This window comes from Ischnura elegans, chromosome 8 (genome assembly GCF_921293095.1).
Source record: "Ischnura elegans chromosome 8, ioIscEleg1.1, whole genome shotgun sequence".
Lineage (NCBI taxonomy): Eukaryota > Metazoa > Arthropoda > Insecta > Odonata > Coenagrionidae > Ischnura > Ischnura elegans.
The window spans coordinates 101,934,125-101,962,107 of record NC_060253.1 but is presented as its reverse complement, the minus strand read 5'-3'; the positions used below and the strand labels follow the sequence as shown (position 1 = coordinate 101,962,107).

At 37.4% G+C, this 27,983-nt stretch overlaps 2 protein-coding genes across 4 annotated transcripts in view; both read right to left on the bottom strand.

Annotated features, from left to right (window-relative positions):
• LOC124163417 (dyslexia-associated protein KIAA0319-like protein) overlaps positions 1-14,065 on the bottom strand; it is a 77,256-nt gene extending 63,191 nt beyond the window's left edge. For 2 of the 3 annotated variants that reach the window (XM_046540318.1, XM_046540320.1), the window contains exons 1-4: positions 13,790-14,065; positions 13,160-13,328; positions 11,607-11,790; positions 4,058-4,236 (exon numbers count right to left, since the gene is read on the bottom strand). In XM_046540318.1, coding sequence (XP_046396274.1) covers positions 4,058-4,236; positions 11,607-11,790; positions 13,160-13,328; positions 13,790-13,820 — 563 coding nt within the window. In that variant the 5' untranslated portion in view covers positions 13,821-14,065. The remainder of the gene's footprint in view (positions 1-4,057; positions 4,237-11,606; positions 11,791-13,159; positions 13,329-13,789) is intronic. The other variant, XM_046540319.1, reaches the window with a different exon arrangement.
• A 10,903-nt stretch (positions 14,066-24,968) lies between these two features.
• Positions 24,969-27,030, bottom strand: LOC124163661. The gene is made up of 2 exons (XM_046540720.1): positions 26,674-27,030; positions 24,969-26,331 (listed from the first exon to the last, which is right to left on the bottom strand). Exons 1-2 carry the CDS (start codon positions 26,872-26,874, stop codon positions 25,003-25,005), a joined length of 1,530 nt encoding a protein of 509 aa, XP_046396676.1. The 5' UTR covers positions 26,875-27,030; the 3' UTR covers positions 24,969-25,002.
• Between the last annotated feature and the right edge of the window lie 953 nt (positions 27,031-27,983).

Sequence of the window (27,983 nt, the reverse complement as noted above, 5' to 3'; positions counted from 1 at the left end):
TCAATTTTCAATGCCTCGTCGCGAATCATTGCATAAGTTACACAAAGAGCTTCTGCTCTGCATTTGCGCACAAATTCGACGATATTTTCCTCTAATTCTTTGAATCTGCCGCATCGAGACCCCCGAAATGACTTCCGCGATGTATTAGCGCTTTGCAAGCGCTGTAAATACTATGATTTACGGCGTATTCTGCAACGGCTATTTTTAAATTGGCATCGAAACTCCGTCTTTGAAGGCCTCTAATCTGCGGCAGGATTGATCCTCATCTTTCTACTTGATCCATCACCTCACTGTTGAACGTAAAATTATTTTTAATAAAGAAAATATCGCGGAAATAATTGCGAAACGTTATGCGACGTAATTTATCGATCCTATTTACCTTGACGAATTGAAGATATTCCTCAATAAATTGATTACACTTTCGATGCTGAGTCGCTGTATTTTGATCAAATGCAGTAATGCCGGCGCTTCTGGTTTAAAGTCGTCAATTATTGCGCCTTTTCAGAAACAAATGCATCACCTATTGCGCATTCTTGTCCTGCGAAGGCGGTAAAGTCAGTGGTTGTAAACACGAACCGCACGGGCACATGGACGTATAGTAGCTACGGACGCAATGAAATGCTAAATCGTCACGAAAGGTTCACTTTATCTGTTTATTTTTCGCAATAGGGTGGTTTCCTATTATTTTTTTATTGCCTTAATCGAAAGATTATTACTCCTGGAGTACGTATTTCACGCTTTTAGATTTTTAAATGATAATATCTATTTTTCGCGATTAAATGAAAAGTGAAAATTTTCAAGCGCGCGAAAACGCGACGCGTTAGTAGGAATGATGGAAAATCTCTCCGTACGTCGTATTTCTGGTTCCCCCTCCGTCCGGTGAGGTGACCTTGAGGCGAGGCTTAGCGCTGATACGTCGCAGGCTGCCAGCGGGTAGCCTAGTGCCCTGCCGCCTGGTAGCGCTTGGCTTAAATAAGGATTATTAATAACTTATCAAACGAGGAAAACTTTCCGACCTTAGCCAGTTTTAATAAGTGATTATTAAGACATGTTTCCCTGAGCTCTGCACCTCATGCATGCATTGGTAACCTCAGACGATGTATAACTCCTATCTTCTCCTATAGAAACTAGGTCCCTGTGACGTCACGTGGAGTGGCATCGCATGGGCGCCAATCTGGCCCTTTTCAAATGAGGATAAAAATGGACCATTGCCATTCGTCTAAACCGGCATTTATAAAACGAAATAATTTGTATATTATGAATACACTAATGGTGGGTAACGAATCGCAATTATTGCCTTTTGTTTTCTTTGATGAAGGAAACTACCCTATTATTTAAATCGTGTGGTTATTAAATGAGCGATGGGTACATATACTATTGATTCAATTCTAGTGTTCGATTAATGTAATGATAGTGTGTGTTTAGTTTTCATTTTAATTATTTACTGTTTTGCGTCATTAAGTGATCAGTGTCGATTGAATTATTCTAACAATACTTTTCCAAGAAAAATTAGCGGCTACCCGATGGATTCCGTGAAAACGCATATTCAATATGCTATTTGAATCGGAATAATCGTATCTGTACAACATTTGTGGTAAAAATTGTCTTAATTTCCGGTAAAACGTGGCAGTTTTTACTAATATCTCCGATTATAATCCTCATAAATATACTCAAATAGAAAGACTACGAGAACATTAGCCATTATGCCGTTATTTATTACTTTATGGTCACCTTTAGTATGCTAAACTGGATTACACTCGATTATAGTCCCCCCCCTTACTTTTCCGCAGCCATTTTTGGAAAAAAAGGGGGGACTATATTCGGAGATATACGGTATATGATTTTCAACCAAGGTTAATCAAAAACTCAAGGGGAATAATTCATTCATAGAGAGCAACATTTGATAATTTTTATATTGAAAAAACTCAAATGTATATGTGTATGTTAGAATTTTTATGTTTATTTATGTGTTAGAACTTTTTAAAAGATGTCTTAGTTTCCTTACAAGTGTATTTTGTATTTTTAAAAGTATTTAAAATACTATTTTGTATTTCGTATTTCAAATACCGAAGTCCAAGGTATTTGGTATTTTGCATTTCAAATACATTTTGTGCAGTATTTTGTATTTCAAATACTCCTCGGCCTGTATTTTGCCCAGCCCTGACTGTAAGAAGAATACTAGTTGGGTGTTAAAAATGTGAGACAAAATTTTCTCAACACCAGTCACCCAATTTCCCATGGATGTGAAACTTTTAGGCTTTACGTTCCCTCTTTCCATTCATAAAACTCTTAAAAAATAGGTTTGGTTTCCCTCCTAAGTAAATATCATATTGATGTGGCCAAGCCTATAAATTATCAAGTGTGCGACATCTAAATTTGAACAAATTTCAACTATTTTCTACACGATCATAAGTACTCCAATCTTTTAGAGCACAAGAACTTTAAATTTAATTGAAGTCAACTTTTTTGATTTGAAAAATCCATCAAAATCGACTCCTGCCAATCAACTTTTGACTTTAAGCTTGCTAGAGCATTTGGACTTTGTTGCCACCTTGCTTGATGTATACCACATCATTTCAATCAGCACCACTGGTGGGAGAACCTTAAAGGGGTTGCTTAAGCCCGTATGACACTTCCCAATTTATTGGCCAATCCATTGGATATTGGATTGTGGACTGACTGACACACACCAATTTCTAGCCCAATATCCGTTTCACAATATTGGACACAATTTCTCGCCCAATCTGGAATTTAGAACAGGTTCTATTTTCTCGCGGCCAATCTCCAATCAAAATTCAGTCTTGTCGACTCCTAGTGGCCAAAACTAGAAGCTCTTTGCAAAACATTCGGTTTGGCTAGTTATCTAGTTCACCTCGGAATTTTAATATCATATATAAAAACTTTAGAAGCATAGCAACCCATGAAATAGCTCAAATAATTAATATGTACTTTGAAAGAACATAAATTCACAAACATCAACTGTCTAAAGTGGGTAATTCGGAAATAACATTTCGGATATTTAATGAATAAAAACGTTGTGTTTCTCCTCGATTGCGTCTTTATTTTGTTAATTTACAATTATTAAACTATTTTTCATGATTTGAGCGCTAAAGTTTCAGGTGAAAGTCCCAATTGATGACACAATCTCTGTTTATTCGATGAACATATTTCAGCCAAAACGAGCCGCTACGTTATCTTGGCTCACCTATGAGATCACAATATTGCCTATCTCTAATCGTTCAAGGAACTCACCCGAATGAAATTTCAAGCAATTCGAGAATATCTTTGCAGCCCCTGGAAATAGTTATTAAATTTACAATTATTATGCCACCTCCCATTCTGTAGCTCATTGGCAATCAATCTGCGTCTTTAGATGCTCTTTTGTCATTTTGTGTAATGTGGCGTTCTCTAGTGTGGTATTAGAACACTATAACGGCCAATATTGGTGTAAATATTGGTACGTGTCGTACAATGCGTAAAGCCCAATATTTTAGCCAATATTGCGCGCCGATATATTGGCCAATAAATTGGAAAGTGTCATACGGGCTTTAGGCCTTTGGAAAATGGCAGGTTGGAGTTGCCCACTCTAGAACAGGACGGTTATTCATAGTGATTCTAATCTTTCCGGCAGAGAATCATGCTCCAAAGTAATACATTGTAGACCACAAGACAAAGATCGAGGAAGTTGAAGGATATTTTCTGTCTTAACCCAAACTTTTTAACAACTCACTCAACCCCATTTATGACAAAAGTAATAGTTGCACATGTGTTGCAATGACTGTTTACAGTAGGTTGTTTCTGGCGACACTCTGTGGACTTCACAGAACGTTTTGGATGAATAAATTTAAACTTTGTTTTTCCACAGAATTTTTTATTAAAACACGATCATGATTTTGAAGGTTACCAGAAGATGACGTTAGCCGTTGAAACCATGGTTGTATTTTAATAAAAAATTCTGAGGAGAAAAAAGGTTTAAATTTATTCATCCGTACTGATCACAGAGTTAATTAGACATGCAGTAATTTCTTGTAGCATGCACATCAGAGTTCTAACATACTTTCCCATTGATGGCTCCCGGATTGGTCCTCCACTGGCATAAGATGAACTTCCATGAATGATGCTACTCCAGGTCAGGTCATTGTCTCCATCCAATATTGGTTTCACCAGCACCATAGTCACATCTTTGCTCTTCTCATTCTTCACGGGAAGGCAGTCTTCATTACTCTTGCAAGAAACCTGGTGATGAAATTAAAGCCTAGCATCTCCAGTATCGGCACAAACACAAAAAATACACGAGAATTTTTCATTCTCATTTCTTTAAAAGCCAAAAGTTTCAACACAAGAAATACCAAAATAATTGCATATGTGGAAATGAGGGGCATAGTTCTTTTCATTCAATAATAGCATTGAGTAGCATTAAGATTCTTTAACTTGTTTTTAAGCAATCTGATGAAAACAGGCAACATAAGCAACAAATAATTAAAATTGTTGTATCTACAATTGGTTAAACTGTGCACAAAATAGCATTACAAAATTCTAGGGTTGCAAATTATTTAGCGATCTAAAACTGCTGCATGTCATTGTTGTCTTTTTTCTCTCAAAATTAGTTGGCAGTTGAAGTAACTGTAGCCAATAAGGGAGCAACTCATACTCGGACTGCAGGCAAGCTTAGCCTAATATGTAGTTTGAACTGCTGCCCAAGTCAACCACCAGAAAAGTCATTAAATTTTAATGATTTGATATTGATAAAGAAAGCTTCCTATTTGAAAGCCACATGCATGAGAAAAATTTAACCTGGTTGGAATTTCTGTCCCCCAATTACCAAACTAATAATAATAATAATTTCGTCTTTATTATTCAAGCAAATTTGGGACAACATTGTCCTCTCTCACAATTAACTTGATTGGCATTCACAAACATCCATGCCCAGAATGGTGGTCAAGTCACCCAGGCGGGACTCGAAATCGTGACCTCTAGGTTAGCAGTAGGAGACTTTACCCCAGTGCCACCGAGGCCGGCAAACTAAATAAAAATATATGACCAAATTCACTAATTCTTGATTAACTTTGTGATATTCCATTATAAGTTTTCTTAAATAACACACAATTACTTATATCACTTCTATTTTAAAAAGTGCGACCTGGGTCTCACTGAATAGGGTAGTTTCCTTCATCAAAGAAAACGAATGCATTGATTGCGATTCCTTACTCACCATTAGTGTATTCATAATATACAAATTATTTGGTTTTAGAAATATCAGTTTAGATGAATGGCCACGGTCAATTTTAACCTCATTCGAAAAAGGCCAGATTGGTGCCCATGCGATTCCACTCCACGTGACGTCACAGGGGCCCAGATGTTATACAAGAAGTCAGGAGTTTTACATAGCCTGAGATTACCAATGCATGCATGAGGCACAGAGCTCAGGGAAACATCTCATAATAATCACACATTAAAATGCCTAGGTTCAGAAAGTTTCCTTTGTTTGATGGGGGAATAATAATCCTTATTTAAGCCAAGCGCTACCCTGCTAGCAGGGTACTCAGCTACCTGCTAGCAGCCTGCATCGTATCAGCGCTCAAGCCTCACCCCAAGGTCACCTCATACGGCGACAGCTGGAACCAGAAATACATCACACGGACTTTTCCCATCATTCCTATTTATCCGTCGCGTTTTCGCGCGCTTGAAAATTTTCACTTTTCATTTAATCGCAAAAAATAGAATTCGTCATCCGAAAATCTAAGAGCGTGAAATGCGCACTCCAGGAGTCTTACAATTTAGGCAATAAAAAACAATAGGTAACCACCCTATTATCATCATCTTCAGGAGCAAATTACGATGATGATGATAATTCATTGAAACCCGGGTCACGCTCTGTAAAAAAAAATTGGTTAATTGTGTGATATTTAGGAAAAATTATATATAAAAATATTGTTGAATATTGTATCTAAGAGATCTAATCTGTTTATTAGTTACTGTTTGAGTTGAAGTAAAATAATATTGTCCTGTGCGTTGTGTGAAGTTATTAGTAAAATAATTAAAGAATAACTGGAAGTTTCAACAGGTCATGGACCCAGACACCAGTATCCACCGAACGCTTAGATTCTGAGGAAAACGTAAAAAAAATAGAAGAAAGAAAAAAGATAAAATTGGTGTTTAAAAAAAAACTAAAAGAAGATTGAAAAATAACGCACTCGGCAACAATGACAGAAGATCTATCGAACATTCAAATACTAAAAGGAGCTGAAACTTTCGAATTGTGGAAGTTCCAAATACGAATATTCTTCCGAGCAAGTGGCCTACTGGACGTGGTCGACGGAATTCAACGTCTGGCTGATGTGAAAAATGAAAAAGACGTACGTCACTGGAAGATGTTGGACGCCAAGTCACAGAAGTATATAATAACGACTATTGATAAAAAGATAATGGTGCATATTATGTCTTGTGTTACTGCCCATGATATGTTTAAAACCCTGACGAATATATACGAACGTGATACTGAGCAACAGAAGTGTAATTTACTGCAACAGTTCTACAATTTCCGTTTCGAGAAGAGTGCCGACATAATGACGAATATTTCCAACATCCAATCAATAGTTCACAAACTTAAAATGCTACAGCAAAATATTGATGAAACCATGTTAATAACGAAGATACTTAGTGTGCTGCCCACTGATTATCAAAACTTCAGCACGGCATGGGAGTCTACCGCGAAAGACGAAAGAACAATTGAAAACTTCGTAGCGAGATTGGCGGCAGAGGAACAAAAATTTAAAAGCTCTAACGATGAAGTAATACAGAACTCAGCATTAAGAGCGGAAACGAAATACTCGAGGAACCAAAATAAATGTAATAGCAAACCATTGTTTTGCAGTATTTGTAAGAAAAACAATCACGAAGAAAAGAACTGTTATTTCCGAGAAAGATCGAAAAATCAAAAAGTGTGTCATCACTGCAAGAGACCGGGACATTTTATTAAGCAATGCCGTTTCCTGAAGGATGAAGAAAGGAAAGATAAAACAAGCAAAAATGCATTCATTAGTTCTACTGCATTTTTAAATGAACGAGTAAATGAAGAAATTTGGTACTTAGACAGCGGAGCCAGCGAACACATGTGCAATGAAATTGGAATATTTAAGGAATATCAAGAGATTAGCGAACCCAAGAAAATAAAAATTGGAGACGGATCAACTCTGGATGCGGTTGGTTGCGGGACGGTAAAACTTCTGGCGAACAACGGTGAAGAATGGATGGAAACAATCCTTAACAATGTCTTGTATGTGCCTGAACTTAAAACTAACCTTTTTTCTATGGGAATAGCCCTAGATAAGGGATACAAACTGGAGTCTGATGATAAGAAATGCGTATTGAAGAACATGGACAATAAAATCTGTGCACAAGCAATTCGATCCGGTAAATTATACGTAATGGATTTTCGAACAACCAGGCAATCAACTGGTGAGTTATATTTGGCAAAGAAATCCGAAACTTTGCAGGAGTGGCATAATAGATTTTGTCATCAAAACTTCACTTTAGTGGAAAGAGTTTTAGAAGAAAATAAGATTCCATTTATAGAAAATAACCTCAATTTTTGCAGTTCCTGTGTAGAAGGGAAATATGCAAAAAGAAAATTCACTCCAAGCAGCAGTAGCTCTAAAAGCATATGTGAATTAATACATGCAGACCTATGTGGACCGATGGAGACAGAGTCGATTGGAGGAAGCAAGTATTTTCTGTTATTGAAAGATGACCTATCACACTTCAAAGTAGTATATTTTCTCAGAAACAAAAGCGAAGTGAAAGAAAAGCTGAAAGTTTTTATAAAATACGTAAAAAATCAGACTGGAAAAGGGATTAAAATTTTTAGAAGTGACAATGGATCTGAGTTTGTAAATAAGGAAGTAAGAAAAATATTTGAAGGTGAGGGCATTTGTCATCAAAAATCTGTGCCCTACAATCCTGAGCAAAATGGGAAAGCTGAACGTGAGATGAGAACTTTGGTAGAATCAGCTAGAACAATGTTGTTGAATAAGAAACTGAGCAAAGAATTTTGGGCCGAAGCAGTTAATACTGCAGTGTATGCGATCAATAGAACTGGAACAAGCTCAATTAAAGGCAAAACTCCTTATGAGTTATGGTTCGGTAAACCATTTGGAGATTTTGAAAAGCTTAGAGTTTTTGGATCAGAAGTCTATGCTCATGTGCCATCTCAGAAGAGACAAAAGTGGGATGCCAAGAGAAAAAGAGGGATTTTTGTGGGATATGAAGATTGTTCAAAAGGAGTAAGAGTATTTTTTATGGATAAAAGAACAGTTGAGGTAGTTAGAGATGTAATCTTCATTCCTGAAATTCAAAATAACTTCAAGGAAGAGAAAGAAATTAAAAAGACCATAAAAAGAGCAAAGGTAGAAAATCAAGATGAAGAAGATATAGTACAAGAAACAGAAGGTGTAACAGCTGGAAGAGAAGAAGAAGAAGATGAAGGATTACACTACAATCTTAGAGATAGAAATAAACTTAAAGCACCAGATAACTTGAAGGAATATCAATGTAAAATGGCTTTAATTTCGTATAATGAAGCTGTAACTGGACAGGAAAAAGATAAATGGATAGAAGCAATTGAAGATGAAAAATCATCGTTGATGAAAAATGAAACATGGAAATATGTCAGTCCTCAAGATGCCAAAGGGAAGAAAATTTTAACCAGTAAATGGGTATTCAAAATTAAAGAAGATGGGAGATACAAGGCTAGATTAGTAGTTAGAGGCTGCGAACAAGAGAGAGGAATTGATTATGAAGAAACCTTCAGCCCAGTGGTGAATACAACATCACTAAGGATACTGTTTGCCATTGCAGCTAAAAATAATTACAAAATGAAGGCATTTGATATTAAAACAGCTTTCCTTTATGGAGAACTAGAAGAAGAAATCTACATGCATGTGCCAGAGGGTTTTAGTGTCAAAAATAAAATTTGTCGTTTAGAAAAATCCTTATATGGATTAAAACAAGCACCCTTGAAATGGAATCAAAGGTTGAAGAAGTTTTTACTGAACAGAGGGCTTTTTCAGTTGACATCAGAGCAGTGCGTATTCAGAAATGAGAAAAGAACTCTGTATTTAGCTGTGTACGTAGATGATGGGATCATAATAGGAGAAAATGAATCTGATATAGACAATTTATTAGATAGTTTAGGAAAAGAGTTTGAAACAAAGACAAGAAATAATCCAAAGGTGTTAATTGGCATAGAGGTAACAAAAACTAAGGACTCTATTTTCCTATCTCAGAAGGGGTATATAGATTATATATTAGATAAATTTGAGATGAAAAATACCAAGGGAGCTGATACACCACTTCAAATTGGGAAAAGAGTTGACGAGCAGGAAGAAAGGGATAATAGTGTTCTCAAGTTTCCTTACAGAGAAGTGGTTGGTAGTCTTTTATATTTGACGAATAAAACAAGACCTGACATGGCTTTTGCAGTCAACTATGAAAGCAGAAGTCTAGAAAATCCAACAAAAACAGACATTGAAAATGTAAAAAGAACATTGAAGTATTTAAAGAATACAGAGAACCTGGGTATTCGGTACAAAAGAAGATCAAATTTGACTCTGACTGCTTATACTGACTCTGACTATGCAGGTGACTTAAAGACTAGGAAGAGCACAAGTGGATACGTCCTGATGTTCTGTGGAGGTCCAGTAGCCTGGTGGTCACGTAAACAACCAATTGTGGCTCTCTCCACTACAGAGGCAGAATATATTGCAGCAGCTGAATGTGTGAAGGAAGTCATATATGCAAAAACATTTATTGAAGAATTGATTGGTAAAGAATTGAGTGTAAGTTTACATGTGGATAATCAAAGCACTATTCGACTAATTGAGACTGGACAGCATAATAGACGAAGTAAACACATTGATGTAAGATATCATTTCATTTCCGAAAAGGTGTCACAAAAAGTAGTGACTTTAAATTACTGTCCAACACAATATCAGTTAGCCGATATATTTACAAAGCCCCTCAATAGTATCAAGTTTCATGCACATAAAAACTTATTACTGTCAAGTAATTGAAGGAATTTTAATTTTTGCTAAAACGTAAATGTGTGATTAATTTGTTGCATTAAGGTTATAATTATATGCATTAATTCTGTGATGTAATTTTCAAGAAAAGTTTTATGGTGTTGAATGATGTAATTTGTTTTCTGTTGTTTCCAAAGAAAAAAAATTAAGAGAGAGTGTTGAATATTGTATCTAAGAGATCTAATCTGTTTATTAGTTACTGTTTGAGTTGAAGTAAAATAATATTGTCCTGTGCGTTGTGTGAAGTTATTAGTAAAATAATTAAAGAATAACTGGAAGTTTCAACAAATATATGTCTCACTTAGGTTGGTGTAATTAAGAAGAGGAATTAAGAGTGATTCCCAACTGTAAATTAATTATTCAATCTGAAATAGTTAAAGGCAGTCTTCACTGGAAGCTATGCACTACTACAAGAGCAACAGACAGTAACAATTATCCCAAAAATGTAAATGAAACATGAGTAATGTGAAAGAAGAATTGATGCAGAAAAATACCTGAAAAATTTTTTCTCCACATTCATTGCAATGATGTAATTATAATGGAAAAAAATTTAATTTAATTTTTTTCCTGCTAGGGTAAAAATATTTGATGAAATGCGGGTTTAAAGCTAAATCATATGCATCTACCAACTTGGCGTCAAAAACTTTACCACTACACCATTGCATACACTGAAGTAATATGAGTTTCATTTTAAATACTCCATCAACTATAAGAAACCCATAAAAACTCTCAGTTAGTGAGTATTGTATTATACAGACAATAAAAATTATAATTATACATATACATAGCTGCATGATTTGCAGTGTTATGGTCCTTTATTTTTATCAATTTTTCATCCCTGATGTCCCATCAAGGGAATACAATACAACGCTTTGGAAGTAAATCTCATAAAATCGGCATGTTGGTGAATGAAACATAAATTAAGCTTTGGTGCTTGATTTTACCTCAAACAGGAGCTACTCCATAAATTCATTCAAACTTTGTAGACGTCCCTGAGCTAATTCTGAAATAGACACAGCAATTTCAAAGTAACAGGAGACGTGAATGTATATAAATCCTCCAGAGATGTGGCATTAGTTCACAGAATAAGGCAATGCATGCTGCTGCTACCACTATACATACAATCACCAGAGACTTTATTTGCATGCAAGAAATAATACCCTGTCTTTCGAACGATCTTCAAAGTCAAAATGTACGTGGAGGAGGCTTTTTAGCAACTCATAAAGCCGCCAATTTGCAGGGGCAACAAAAAAAATCTAGTTCCAATACTGCAAGAAAACCTATGGCATAAATACTTCCCAAGCATGAATTCAATTGTGCACACAATTTTCTTGGAAAAACTTATGCTTTTAAAGAGAGAACAAAGATATAACAGGTTTTCCTGCCATATATTTCAGAGCTGATTCTTTTTGGCATTGACTTTGGTTCAACTTCTAACAGGTGGAGCAAATAAACAAAGCAACTCATCCCTCAAATTATGTTTCTGAAACTCATTCACTTAATAAATTAAGGGGAACTTGAACTTACATGATAACACTTGTCATTATACATGAGAATTGCATTGCAATCCCCATCACTGCCATCTGTGCCATCCTGGTCGCTTCTGTCATACTCCACCATACAGCATGATTGGATACATTTCTCGAGGCTAAAAGCTGCATTCGTCTGCTCCTTGAATGTATTTACACTCAAATTTCCTTTGGTTGTATATCTAAAAGTAAAATGAATGAGGTGAATACCACAGGAGTGCCAAATGAATGAACCACATGAAACCACACAAAGCCTCAAATGTTAATGCATTAATTGAAGTGAATATTTTCCTGATTCTGAAGTAATTTGGCCATCACCATGAAGTTTATGCATAGACCTAATTTATTTCTACCACATATTTTTGTCACTTTTAATTAAAATACGCAGTCCAAACAGTAGTTTCCTCTTTACGCCTAAAACTTTACCTGAATCTGTATTTAGTTCTAATGATGAATCAATGGTAGTTGCCCCTTTTAAGTCTTCAAAAAATTAGATTTTTTAAAGAATATCATCAAAAACAATCTCAAATAAACTCATATTTTATGTGAAATTTAGACATTTTTTTTCTGAACAGAAAAAGCAATCAAAATGTGAGCAAATCTAGCTTTTCAACGGGTAAATTAAATTCTTTATCATCACTTAGTATTTTGAGTTATTTGTCAACAAAAGTTCCTTATAGTAGCCTCTTTCTTAAAGAGAGGAATGGTGCAAGTTATTTCCTCCTTAAGGTACATATTGGCTGAATGTAATAATGTAAGTAAGGCACCAGTTGCAATTCATAAATTTGACAATTATTTGACAATTGACCAGTAATTACACACGTCAATAAAGATTTTGTCCTATGTTAGTTTATTATTGAATTTCAGCATTTAATTATTTTCACTAGCACTTGCACATTCCAAGACTCAATGCAATGTCCACTTTTCTACATATGTCACTGAGCATTTCAGTAGTTCAGATCTCCAGAAAAAATATTGACATGTGGTGGTTATTTATGCTCACTATTATGCAAAAAGTATTGTCAAAGTCAGAATAATTTATTCCATAAGGCATAAGAACCACTACTTTGTCACCATTTAGATGCTAATAAGTTAATGCATGCTTAAGACATTTCTTCAATTAAAATTTGCACTCTTTTCATTAGGAAAATTCGCTCATAATTTAATCCTTAAGGAGTCAATGCATTCATTTTTAAGTCCCAAGAAATTGATAATGTGTAGCCTCAGTAGCAGCGAGATTAAGTCCTAGCAAGCTAATTTCTAAGTTGCCTGTTGAACCCTCACCAGAGGAGAAAGAATCCCACTATGGGGCATAGGTGTTTCAGTTGTGACTTCTGGAAGCAACTGCTTTTAATCAGTGCATCATTACAAGCCTGAAGAAAGAGGCAAAATTGTGGATCTAATAAATATATTCTTGAAGGATTCCTCACTCTTTAAATTTCGTTCAATTTGATTTTCAAAAATAAATAAGAAGAGAGACACAACAACTGGCACAAACAATACATATAACAGAATTAAAGGAATGAACTTGAACTTAAATATACACCTTACCCATTAAATCTATGACTGTAGAGATATGGGCACACCCCTCCATCCCAAGATGAGCCATGACTCCTTGTTTCTGATGCATATCCAAAAGGGGATAAAATTACGGCAGACCATAAGATGATTTGGCACGCAGTAAGAAAGAAGTTCTCTATAAAAAAAGGAACCGTCAGCCCTAGAATAAAATGCAAAAAATCACATATAGATTTGTCAATTAACCGCTGGTAATTTTTTATATGGAGCGAACTGCTTAAGCAATATCGATTGCTATCCCAGCGGGAAAATATTAACGCACTACGAAAAACGTGTCTTAAAACTAAGATTGTGTTAAGGGCATTTACCCCCAAATAAAAGACGTTAGCTATGACCGCAACATCGGGTTGTTTTCAATGGAATGTTTATCTTAAATATTGGGAGGATAATTCATTAAATAAATGATAGATCATTCACTCAAGTGTCAATAATTAATCACGGCATTCAATTACATAGCAAATGAAATAACTGAATGTCCATAAAAACAAACAAAAAGCATGAAGAGCTGAGTACACCAACTTATACTCACATGTTCATCTAAAATTAAAACCAACACCAGCAAACTCTTCCCATATTAAAAACGGACCATATCAAAATACTCACTGGGATATGTCCAAGGAATCATAAATTCCATTTATCGATGGCTTCCGCCAGTAAAAATATTTATTTCAAATCTTCAGAGATTCTTCGATGTCCAATCTAAATTTTAAGGAAATGCAAGGCAACCTGTTTCATGATGCTGGGTCAATAAAGAGCGTCATGAAATCCACCATAACGAGACATTAGAGACTCTTGGCCAAAAAATTAAAAGCGCACTGAGGAACAATTGATACAATTTCTACTACTCTTCAGAAATGCGATTACATCTCACGTCCCTGCTTATCACTCAACTGGTGCAATTTGGTGCGCACTTGTTTATTTAGATTGTTAGTTCTCAATAGCGCCGTAGAAATTGTCATGATTGGCACTGATTTACTACCGGTTATTTTAAATACTTTAACGCTTAGCATGAAATAAAGTATGCATTTTAATAATCTATAAGGAATAGGTGAGTCAAATTCGAGGGTATTCCTAATATTATTAATAAAAATTCGTATTTTATGTAATAATAAGGTATAAATCAATAAAATTTATCACTAAAGCATTTCTCGGTGATGCCTCGTTCACATTACGATCGTCCGAGCCGTCGTCGGAACTATCGTGCATTCACATTACGATGGTTGAAACCTGTGCTGCTCTCTAGTGCTGACATCTAAAGTGAACGGGAAATTGATGATTAGCAAAGCTCTTGTGGTTTGTATTGACAAGATATCACTGTTTTCAACGTGTATTTACCGAATAATTTTTCTTCCGCCCATATTCTTCCTTCCTAAGACAAATCCATGAAATGTCCATGAAAAAAATAGAGCTTCACGAGCATTTCGTCTTTCTCTTGTCGCTTCCGTTTCCGGTCTCCCAGCGCCTAACCATCGTAAAGTGGCAACGTTCGGAACTACGTCAACTATAGTCAGAACTTGCATTCACACGGCTAGTTCGGTCAACTATCGTTAGGACGACGGCTCGGACGATCGTAATGTGAATGAGGCATGAGTGTGGGCGAGACGACGTTATTTTCTTTTATTTAATTTCCCTTTAACTTTTTCCTTCCTATATTTTACCAGCTATTCAGTTGTTTTTCATCCTTTAGGATTTCATACAGAATTTTTTTCAACTCCCGGCCTCTATCAATGGCCTTTTCACGACAGTCTTCGTCATTGAAGTGTTGATTTTAGCGTCCGCCAGCGCTTTCTTATCTCGCTCAGCACCAGATGACGCAGTGGTGAGTTCATTTCGGTTCATTAATAGGGTTGTTCAAGCCTATCAGAACGGTCTAAAAAAACGAATGTATATCACTTCTGATGTAATTTGATTTTGATTGGGATGAATGACAGATGCGTTGAAAAAGTAATGATGGAATTATTAGCAATCAAAATTCGAAAAATTTCAACGCCGCCAAAAACAGTCGGCCATCTTGAAATAGAGGTGATGACGAAACAAGCCTGTACGGCTGGCCTGTACTAGTGATGGGCAAAGTCGATCATTTTAGTGATTCAATCATTTTGACTCGAGTCACATAAGTGATTCAATCAATTGATTCAATCACTATGATCGAAAAGACTCAAATCAAGATTCAATCACTATGATCGAAAAGACTCAAATCAAGATTCAATCACTATGATCGAAAAGACTCAAAGGAGTCATGATTGAAAAGACTCAAAGGAATCAAGATCGAAAAGACTCAATCAATGGATGTAATAAATCACTTTGAATAATCGAATAAATACTGCCTCATCTGCGAAGAGCATTGGTAACGCTGATTGCTATCCATATTATCATTTCATATACTATTTTAATTGTGAATTCCTAGATGAGTAAATTAGATTGCAAAAATGAAGGAAGCAGTGCCATGAAAATATTTGGGAAGGCGAAACTGACACAGTTTCTTAACACTAATAAAATAATTTCTAACTATAGTTGATCAAAATATAACACAAAATACACCACACACTATGCATGAATCTGATCTGCAGGATAATTTTATGAACGGCACAATAAAATATAACCAGCTTTAACTTCTACTTCTTAACGTTCTCCTACAGGAGTCATCTTAATATTTTCCTTTTACGTGTATTGGTGTTATTAATACTGATAACTGCTGGAAAACATTTAAGAAAAAGATTACACAAGTATTCAGTTCTTCATAACATAGTATTTAATTTTATCACAACTATTTCTGCCCTGACGAAAAGAGATTAAGCATCGGTCGTTCCAAATTTTGAATCAAACCGGAAACCGAGATGATTGATATGAAACCGGAAGTCGGAGTGATTGATGATTGATGATCGACTTGTTTAACGAAATGAATCATGAGTCATTTGATTCACCTAGTGATTCAATCTTTTTGATCGAATCGTTCATGATCGACCCATCACTAGCCTGTACCCTCGATGCCAAGCTGAGCACTCTGCATGCCGACTGGACATTTGCCAAGGTTATTCCTTATTTTGAAATGGCCAATGTTGTGCACGAAACTTCCGGATGGATCAAGGCGACATGAAATCCATTCTTCAAGTTAGGCAGGCAACGTATGTAGCGTTGACAGGAATTGAAAGTTTTGTATAGCTGCATTTGCTAGGAAACTACGTGCAGTGAACTTTCATTGTGCCTCTAGTGCAAGTGAACACAATTTGTGCCCTTAATGTACCCCTGAGTGAATGATTGCATATAGACGATGAAGTAAAGAGTGAAGTGAGTTGTGAATGTAACACCTTCGACGAAATTATTTATTTCTTCCATGCTAGTTCAATCAACCCTATACATTTCGATCTAAGGTATCTAACTATTGCCAAGGGGATATGTTTCATATTTGAGCTAGTTGTACTTTAGGGATACATCGAACACATATTAATTTTCAATCGTTTGTTCGCTTCTAAGTTCCGTTTGATTTTATTACCTATTCATTTTGAGCATTCACCAGTGTTTACATTTCATGAATTTCGTTGCGCTGTTGTTTGTTTTTGTTTTGGTCATATTTTGGTTACGGTAAGAGTAATAGTGAAATTCGAAGTTTTTTGATGTTACAATAACCGGTTTAGCAATTTGTTTCGGCCTATTCATTTCATTGTCCTCGCAATGTCAATGTGAAATAACGTAAACTGATTCTAAGTCGTTAGAGATGAGTGGGAAGTGAGGTGTGGAGAATCCTTTCGAACTTCAAGGAGTGCAAATTCTTTTAGTGTGTGCAGAGTGATTGGAAAACCGATTATCATGTTTTATTAGTGTTTTATATTTATTGTGAGTCAAGTTTTTCATTGAATCAGTTGATTCGGAATATACTGATTATAAGTATCAAAAAGACAGCTCGTGAAATGTGTACGTTGTAGTGCTATTTATGATATGATGAGCAATAAATATGTACAAGTAAGGGTAATTTTGCTTATTATTACTCTTATTAAAGGATAAATTTGGAATTTCTTTAAACACTGATCTGGCGGCAGACGCTAGAGATCTTTAAAAAAAAGTGGAATAACCCTGCTGAGCCAGTTAAATAACACTGCAGTAGGCGGCAGTAGGGCATCTACAGGCTTGTGACGTCACACATCAATTCAAGATGGAAGTAGGGCTTTTTGGCGTAACGTAAAATTTGTCACTGTTTAAAGCCTTCTCTAAACATGTACAATGAAGAAAATAGCATAATATTATTGTCATTGCTCCTTCTGAAGCACGATCTTTCGATTTCTTAAATAAAAAAAATATGGTGAACAACCCTATTATCACTGCCCATACCGCTAATATCACCTGCTGTCTTCTTTCAATTTTTAGCCAACCATCGGATACATTAAGTTGAGTCGGAGTTATCACACATAATTATCGCTTCGTGAGTATTCACTAACATTTTCGAGTGCGGATAAATTCCTGTCTTTATTTATTTAATCTTGTCCAAAAACAGCACGAGGCCAATTACAGAGGACTCACAATAACAGGAGAAACAATTTAATAATATTAAGCAACGCAACCAATAATGAACAAAAAATATTCAACAGTATTTACAAATAAATAACAAAGAATAGTAAATTTCATCGGGTGGTGCGAGGAATAGGGGGAAAATTACGATAGTGATGGTTCAAGATGGATGAGGGATGAAAATAAATCAAAATTTGGAACACATTTGACATAGGAGTTAATGGAAGAAGGAAGTCTGAATAGAAAGAACGTTTAGAGACAGAAAGGCGGGGGTGAAACAATGAAATACGTGACTCGACCTCGTCGTGCGCGAAGGAACACGAAGCGGAAAAAAGAAACGTCAGGTGATCTGTATTTGCTATTAATGATATTTTATTTAAGAAGAGTCTTTATTTAAGAAGAGTCTTCGGTCATTGAGGATACGGCGATCAGCTAAAGTTGCAATGCCAATAGAGGAACTAATCTCATTGAGAGAGAAGTTACGAAAAGGCAAGTGGCGGTAGCGGACAATGGAAAGGAAAAAATTCAACGGGCGTTCCAGGGGCTTTAATAAAGAAGGTGGGGCCGTAGACCAGATTTGGCTGTAGTATTCCAGGACCGGAGAGACACAGGAAAGGAAGAAGGTGCGTCATCATCATCATCATCACTGGTCAACAATTCTAGGATTGGTTTTACGCAGCTCTCCACTCAGTTCTCCTATCAGCTAATCTTTTCACACCTACGTAATTCTTCTCTTTCAAATCTCTCTTTACTTGCTCCATATATTTTGTCCGAGGTCTTCCTTTTCCATTCTTGCCTTCCACTTGCTCTTCGACGATTGTCTTCATCAGGCCATCATGTCTCAAGATGTGGCCTATAAGGTTGTTCCGTCTTCTTATTAAGGTTTCCATGAGGCTTCTCTTCTCTCTTACCCTTCTTAGGACTTCCTCGTTACTAACTCGGTCGATCCATTTGATTTTCATCATTCTTCTGTAGCACCACATTTCAAAGGCCTCTATCCTTGCTTTCTCCGCTGCGGTCATTGTCCATGCCTCACTTCCGTATAGGAGCATACTCCAGATGTAGGTTCTTATAAATTGTTTCTTTACTTCCATATTTAAGTTTCCCGCTGTAAGCAGGTCTCTCTTTTGGTGGAATGCTCTCTTCGCCTGGGCTTTTCTGCTGGTAATTTCTTTCTTGCTTCTCCCACCGCGTAGAGCAATTAAATCCAACACTTCACTGTAGCGATACATCATACCCACCAAAGACATAGCAAGGGTGGAAATCGATTTAATGTACCCACAGAAGAGCAGCTTAGAGTAAAAAATAACCCCTAAATCCTTCTGAGAGGTGACATAAGGAATATGATGTCCAGATAATCGGTAATTATGATTCAGGAGACGTGCGTAGGGTGGATGGTAGACTTGGCTGGATTAATTTTCAGACTCCAAATCTAAGACCATTGGTCTATGGCATCTAGAGCCTTCTGCAGAGCAAGATAATCCCTTGGGTAATCAATTTGTTTAAAAATTTTGCAGTCATCTGCGTATTATAATATTTTGCAATTGATGGAGGAGATAATGTTACCCAAATCATCTATGTATTTGATTTATTTTTAATGGAAACGAAAGTTAGTGCTCTGTATGACTTGCTTTTAAGTGTTTAACTTTGATTGACAAATATTAATCATAATTCACACGACTATTTTCCCTTCCTTTAGAGTGATAGCTCTAGCATGGCTTAGGGTGTCCCAGAAAAACCGAAAGTTTGAAAGTTGAGGGGGCATTTCCATTTTCCTATGCGAATGCATGAAAAAACATCCCATAAAAATTTTCAGCCCAATCGGACAATATTTGACCCTGCCGAAACGCAATCAAAGTTTGAATTTTCGAGTTTTCCAAATGTCATGCAATGTTGCCTACCCTGCAGGAGGCTCGAGTGCTAAAAAACAACCAATTTTAAGTTCAAACCATCTCCTCTAGCTCTATAGTCGTTGACAGCAACACTTGAGTCAAAATGAGCTTCATAGCCACAACACGGTGTGTTTACAAGTCCCGCTCGCCGTTGCGGCCGCCAGGCGCCAGTCGAGTGCATGTTGCCCCGCCGTGTCGCGTTGAGATTCGAGTTATGCACTTTCAGAACATCGCTCTGTTTACGTTAAAAGTATCCCGGCTTAGTCTATCAGTCACTCGTGGAGTTAAGTGTTGTGCTTTAACTGATAACGTGAGGTATTGCCGTGTGTTTCGAGGTCGAGGCTGTTTCGGCGGTGGCCAGAATGAGCGTGAAGTCGAAGGGTATGCCGGTTATGCAAAGTGCGACAAGTGTGTGGCTGGTGGGTAATGAGTCCAAACATTTTCCCGGCAATGGTAAACTCCCAACGCTACGTGAAGTTCTCAAAGTTTTCTTTTACAACCTACACTGTTCTCCAGGATCGATGTCAGCGGCAGATGCAGCAAGGATTGCAATCAAAGAGTTACTTGTTGTGTGGGGAAAGTCTAATATTCCTACGCAGGAGTTTCGAGCAGCCATTAAGAAGCTCCTGACAACTTACGAGAACTACCGTGCCCTTGGGAAAGACAAAAATAAAACTAGTGAGAAGTCAGTGTCCGCAAGTGAGGAATTCAGCAAAATGCTCGACCATCTGTTTGACATCGGCTGCAAAGATCGCCGGCCTCGGTGGCGGCGGGGTAAAGTCCTCGCCTGCCAAACCGTAGGTCGCGGGTTCGAATCCCGCCTGGGTAGGTGATCCCTCTCCAGGGCATGGATGTTTGTATTGTACTCTGTTAATATTGAAATCCCTCGTTGTAAAAGGCCGTTATGTGCTGTTTACGGGGGTTGTGATAAATAAATAAATAAATAAATAAATAAAAGACGCCCTTTCAAACATTATTGTGGAGGAGGACAAGTTGTTTTACATATCTATGAAAACTGAGTGAAAAGGATATATGGCGGGTATTGATATAAAGTGGTGTAAGCGTTTAGAAAACCGTAAGAGACTTCAAGAAGAGGATTTTTTAAGGAAAAAACGGCATGAGAAAGAAAAGGAAATATTGGATGAGAAAGTGGACCTCGTTTGACAGATGTCTGCGGAGAGCACGACAAGCTTGTCGGATTCGGAAGAAAGTAATTTTTTCCGGGTGCGGGAAGGGTGATCAATATGGCGGTAGAAAGGGAGAAATAACATTTTGTTACTTTTACAGAATTTGAAATGCGGACAAGGTCCGGAAAGCGCCGTAGAGTAAGTATAATGTCCGACAGCCTTGTGACTGCTTCCCTAGATCGGACTCCGACGTCCTCTGCCGCTGGGTCTATGATAGTCCAGGCCGTCGCCAATGCGACAGCATCTGCATTGGGTTTTAAAGGGGATGAAATCCATTTAGTATCTTCCAAATCTCATCTACATAGATTGAGAGTGAATAAAAGGGCCGAGACAGTAAGGCCTATCAAGCAAGACTTTCACCCTCAAGTTCCTTTAGCAGTGCACTGGGATGGGAAATTACTTCCAAGCAATGAAGACGACAAGAGGCTGTTTGAAGGATATTTCAAATGTAGATGACATTATCAAATTTTGTATCTTCAGCTGCAGGTTCGTAATTGGTAAATGTCAGGATGTTCAGGGTGATTTAAAGTCCATCCTCAGGATTAGTATTTAAAATTATGCCCCATATTATTTTAGAACCACCATCCTCGAGACGACTACAAAGAACTTTTGGAGTTGTGTATAGTGTGGTTGGGTGGTGTGGTTACCAAGAAAGAGAAGTATGTGGTTCGCCCCACAGGCCCAACTGACAAATCACGGTGGATGAATAAGGAGCTCTACGCTTTTAAAACGTGGATTTTTTGCAAGCAATTGCGTTTGTCGACACATGACAGTGACAATTTATTCAAATTGTGTTGCTTCATTGCAATTGCATTTATGAAACATTGGTACACCTGTCCCGTGGCAGTAAGCGCTCCGAGAATGGATCTTGAGCTACTTAAAGTCCTTGGTCGGAAGAAAGACCCTCGCTACGTAGCAGCTTTGGCCAAGTTTTGTAACCATCTATGGTTAAAACTTTCGAAAACTTGAATTGTATGGCCCTCTTCGATGAAATGGTTTCTGACGACGAGAAAAGAGACATTGCGGAAGCAATCAGAGACAGTGAGGGATCTGATGATGACGCACCTCGGGCTACTCTTCCGCCTAATCGACCTATTAGTGAGCTGACTTCGCTTCGAAAAATTCTGTGAAGTTTTTCAAAATTATTGGTATTTCGCAGACATTTTTTTGCGAGATCCGTGCACATGGAAAAGTGACGTTGACTATCAGAAGGGCCTATCTATAGTTCAACACCTTAAGGTTGTTAATGATACTGCAGAGAGAGAGTTCAAATACTAAAATATTTTCTAGTCAAGAAAAAATTGACAAATGATGAGGCTCAGAGGCAACATCTGTTACTAGTTGTTAAGCGGCATAGGAAAATGTATGAAAAAAGTGGCAAAAAACTAGTTTTTCATATTGCTTGTTGTTCACAGTGCATTTGTATCCGCATTATGACAGTATAATAATAAGAGAGCATTTTCTTTCAGAGGTTTCTAATTTTAAATCCCCCAAGACCCTTAAAGCTAGGCAACATTGCATGAAATTTGGAAAACTCAAAAATTAAAACTTTGATTGCGTTTCGGCAGGGTCAAATATTGTCCGATTGAGCTGAAAATTTTTATGGGATGTTTTTTCATGTATTCGCATAGGAAAATGGAAATGCCCCCTCAACTTTCAAACTTTCGGTTTTTTTGGGACACACTTTTATGGTCCTGAAACAGCCATGCTGCATGGCTGTTTCAGGACCATAAAAGTTATGGGTCGACCCAGCCGTTTTGGATCACACGATCATTCCGCCGTCTCTTTTTCCATCACTTTTCTTTATTATTAACTTTCATTCCATTAAAAGGCAGACGTTGTGTTACAATTGCTGTTAGCGGCCGCGTACGTCAGCGATGGTTTCAGAGACGGAAGATGGGACTTGCCGAGTGGTGGAAAAGGCAGTGCCGTAACTAGGAAAGTGCTTTGGGAGGGAATGGAGGAGCCCGGGAGGGCGACACCCAAAAGGCAACAGGGGGTCCGGGAAATTTTTGAAAAATGACATGCTTGGAATGTATTTTACATTATTTTGGCATGATATTCATATTTATTTTTTTAACTTTCAGCAAATGCAGTTATTATGTGTCAAAACGAATATAATAGAGCTATTCACAAAGTAAGGGACGTTTTAGAATAAAGAAAAAAACTAAGTATGGAGAAAAGATTTTACTATATGCATCTGAAAGAGCAACAATAATATGATAGTTTCCTTCATCAAAGAAAACGAAAGGCATTGATTGCGATTCGTTACCCACCATTAGTGTATTCATAATATAAAAATTATTTGGTTTTAGAAATACCGGTTTAGACGAATGGCAAGGGTCAATTTTATCCTCATTTGAAAAAGGCCAGATTGGCGCCCATGCGAAGTCACTCCACGTGACGTCACAGGGACCTAGTTTCTGTACGAGTAGATAGGAGTTTTATATCGTCTGAGATTACCAGTGCATGCATGAGGCACAGAGCTCAGGGAAACATGTCTTAATAATCACCTATTAAAATTGCCTATGGTCGGAAAGTTCCCTTCGTTCGATAGGGTATTAATAATTCTAATTTAAGATAAGCGCTACGTGCTAGCAGGGTTCTCTGCTACCTGCTAGCAGCCTGCGTCGTATCATATTGGTGGAGAAGCTTCGAAATTCCTTCATCATACAATTTTGCCGCCTGCGATCTCAGCCAATCAGTGACGCGCATCCAGATCTCGTCGTCGTCGTCAAAGTACTGTGCTGCTGGTCAGGTCTTCATTCTTGGAAACAAAGGATAGTCGATTGAGGTCGGATGAGGGAAAACTTCCCATTTGCAGGCATTAAGGAGTTCTTGGGTGCGGTGCAAAGCTGCCCCATTCGCTGACCTTAATGGTGGCCCTTATGATTTTTTGGCACCCATCTTGCACAAAATTTGTGGTAGCCAAGCCTTTGGGTGACAATTTCAATCAGCGAAATCCATGAAACTTGTGGGAAACAAAGCGAAAACTCCATTATTGTGAACCGACTGTGTTCACGAACTTTTTCATCAAATTTATTGATCAGTTCGTCAGCCACAATTCTCTGACGTCCGCTCTTCTCTTCGTTTTGAACGTTAATTTGACTTTGGGAGGGGCAGTGGCACAGCGAGGGGGGGTTTTGAGGGATGAAACCCCCCCCCCCCAGAGCTCACAGAAATTTTTAAGTTAAATCTATTGTACATAATTGGAATAATATTGCTTATGGAATAGGGTGAGGTTTAATAAAATATCCCTCAGAAGGCCTTATAAATCACCATTTTGAACCATTCATCTTGATTTTTTTCCGGCGGAAGGCCTCCGCAACTCCAGCCTACCCTGGAGGGTATGCAATACCCCAGGCACCCCAGTATTAGTTGCGCCTGGAACCCCCCTAGCCTTAATTCCCAGCTGCGCCCCCGGGGAGGGGATCTATCCCCCCAATATTTACGCCACTGGAAAAAGGGGTGGGATTTTCCAACCCTGGAGTCATCGCGGAAAATGATCGAGTGAAACGATCATTTTTCAATGGTTATCATTCGAGGGATCACTGGATCGATATCGCTTGAAGAATGCGGGAAATGCAACCGTAAACTGGGATTTGAAAACGGAATTGAAGTTAAACGCCCATGGAAAGCTGAAAGAGATAAGCCACCTGATTCTGGTAAGGCCTCGCGTGGAGTATGCTGCAAGCGTGACCATGACATAATTAATCTTATAGTTCTGTAACAAAATATCCTATGGATATCCGAATGTGCCCAATCGGACGATTTTGGGATCATCCGGTATTGGATATTCGTGGGACATCTTGATTGCAAGCGAACCTAGATAGGACATGGCGGACATGAGATGGATATCCGGTGTTGTTATGGTATGGTAAGAGATGGGCAAAATACATGTCAAATGTATTTTAGATACAAAATACAAATTACTTTTAAAATCAGTATTTCAAATACAAAATACAAATTACTTCTAAAAATTGTATTTTCGATACTAAATACAAATGTAATTTCAAAATACATTCTTAAAATACAAAATACATACCTTCAACGAAGTTCATATCTAGTAAAACATTAAAATCAATTCAAATATGAACTATTTTTAGAATGAGAGGCTCAAACATTCTTAGATCTCATTTACAGGTAATTGGCGATCAGACCATTATACAGGGCAAAATGTCTTAAATAATATGGAGAATATATGGTAATAATTTGTTTATTTCACTAGTCTCACTTACAAAAAATGCTCATTTCCCTTCAGAAGCAATAGTGTCTCAAACATAGAGTCTGCTAAATTACTTCTTTTACAATTGTGAATAAATCCTGCAAAAGAAAATAACCTTTCCACAGGAGCACTGGATGTGAGGCCAGTGTTATAACGCACAAACAACTTTTTCACAGCCGGATATGCATTTAACGTTGACAGACATTTCGATTTGTCACCAAGAAATTGTAATACTTCAATTTCATTCTTATTTACAACATGGAATGAGGAATGTCCTGGGTCATCTGAAAAGTCAAAGAAGTCCTCATCTGAAGAATTTCCATCATTTCTGGAGCAGAGAACATCAGCATTTAATTTTTTTGCTGCATTTATTAGCACTTGCTGTAGATGCGCTCGTAATTCCACTCGGTCGGTTGGAAGCCACCTCATCCTGAAGAAGGGATGGGTACAAGATGCCAAAATGGCATCATTGACTTCCGCTGAAAGACTGAAATAGGTTTTGAACCTATTCTGCAAGCTCATATTCAGACCTATAATGAGTGGGGCACAATAGTGGAAGGCCATGGACTGCATCTCCTCTAGCTTTCCTTTTATAGAAAATAGTGTTGGTAACAACAATCCAAAGAAACACCCATCTCCCTGAAGCCGATCAATACCCAAGGCAATTGGCCTCATAACCTCACAGTATTCTTTTAAATAATCCAGTTCTACTTCCTTAATTTGGGTTTTGTTTCCAAGGACAGTAAAAAGAGCCTGTAACTTCTCTCTGTGTTTCAATATCTGGCATAGAGCATCGTACAAAGAATTCCACCTGGTAACACCAGGGTAACTCAGTTTTTGTCCTAGAATAGAGAATATTTTCTCAGCGGAGTGTGGTCGCCCAGAAGCATTCCATAAAAATGTACATTTACCCATGGCCATATGATGCACACGTGATAATGATGGTGATTTTTCAATTATTTTGGCTGTATCGGTTGTAGCTAACAAATTTAATGTGTGAGAAGCACATCTAACATGATGAGGTAAACGAATCATGGACTCCTCCTCCACATCATCAGAAGCAAACAAAACAGAAGAATTTTCATCACTCTCCTCATCAACATCACTTTCACTCTCAACATCAGAACATGGCACCTTTAGATCAACCCCAAATATTTTAAATGCTTTTGAAAAATTGGCACCATTGTCAGTAACTGTAGACACAATCTTTCCAGCAGACAAACCAAATGAAAGATGTATATCTTCAAGCATTTCTGCAATCTTGTCATGAGTGTGTGGACTACAAAACCTCCTGCATGCCAGAGCAGCTGAGTGCCGCATCAGTGTCTGTTCGTCAATCTAAAAGACAAAATATCATTTTATTAGTAATTGGTAATAATCATAGCTTCCAAATTTTCAAAGGTTAGATTTTTAATGTCGTCTGGTGTTCTAATAATATTTTAATGTGGTATATCTTCTTTTTTCTAAACATCCATTCTTATCTGATTTAAAAATTCTCATAAGTAAAGAGTTATACAACTTTTCCTGAAACTTAACTTTCAGCCATTTAAATTCTACCAGAATTAAAGCAGAGGGCGGAAGAAAAGCAAATTGAATTGAAACATTTAAGGGGTTAAGCACTGATGAAAGTTACATTGACCAGCTCATTTCACTCCAATATCCTAAGGTTTGACCACTTACCCAATGAGCTGTGACCCCCAAAAAACTCCTGGTCTTTGTGGACCATATGTCTGCCGTAGTGGAAACATATGAAGCTGCCTTTAGCCTTAGATTTATTTGGGCAATCACCCTTGCCTTCTGATCCTTCACTCTACGACCCAAACTTCTTCTGTCTATTACCTTCACCCCGAAGTCCATTCCTAGGAAAAACAAAAGGTCCATAAATTCAAATATTACACTTCTTTGTCACTCAGATGGATTCTCAAAACCAATTGTCTGATGTGACCTCGCACGATTTTCTGCTATTTTTCATTCATTAAAAAGTAACAATCTGAAAGTGCATTACCTTCAAATATATTTATAAAAGAGGGATCATCCACAATAGGGAAATTGTATACTTTTTATAAACAGTATTCTGATATACTACAGTAAACACTCAGCTCCGCAATATACTTTTTTCCGCTTAAAATTCAGTTTTTACCCTAGAAAATGACTCCCAAAAGTCTCCCGAGTTTCGCGGGCTAAAAAATACCGCCCCCACTAATCTTTGGCCGTGACGTCATAGTTCAGTAGGAGTCCATGATCCAAGCCCAGTAACTGCAGGTTTGGAAGAGCCACGTTGCGTTTAAAGGAGAACATGGCTGAAATAAGGAAAAATTACAAGTGGTGCATTGTTCCTCTGTGCAATAACACCCCAGAAAAAATTTTCGTCTGCATTCCCACGGAGGAAATTAGAAGAAAAACCTCGATGTATGCCGTCTGTCGGGATGAGCGTTACGGAAAAATAAGAGTATAATAAACGGAATGATAAACCCGTGTGCTATTTGAGCGAAGATAACTTTAATATAAATAATATATCCATATTTCATTGACTGAATAACTTGAAACTGAGATTTTCGATAATTCGGCCGCCGTAGAATAAAAACTCAACTTCACAACAAAAATCGAGATAGGTGTTTCTCGATGGTTACGATGGACTCAAATTATTTATGGCACTTGTTCAATTTCAGTTACGGAAGGACATAGAAAATTCCATGATGTTTAAAATCAAGGGAGGAAATATGAAAATATAGAGCAACGTTGATCCTCATGCATTCGAGTGCCAGCCAAGAAGACAGCGTTTTCTTCTACTGTCGGCGTCAAAATGATGTGCCGCAGTACTTTGCAAATTTATATTCTTGCTTCACTGCATGCTATAATAATGAACTATATGTCATTTTAAAGGAAATTTTATCCTAAATTCTGATTTATTTTATTACAAAAAAATTGAAAAATGTAGACACGGCCAGTGCAATAAATGACTCCGCGCACCGAAAAATTAGCCGTTTTGT

Coding starts and splice junctions, on each gene's coding strand:
- LOC124163661 (XM_046540720.1), bottom strand. CDS start 26,874: ATGGACCTTTTGTTTTTCCTAGGAATGGACTTCGGGGTGAAGGTAATA. Junction 26,332..26,673: donor TGGGGGTCACAGCTCATTGG/GTAAGTGGTCAA, acceptor TTTGTCTTTTAG/ATTGACGAACAGACACTGAT.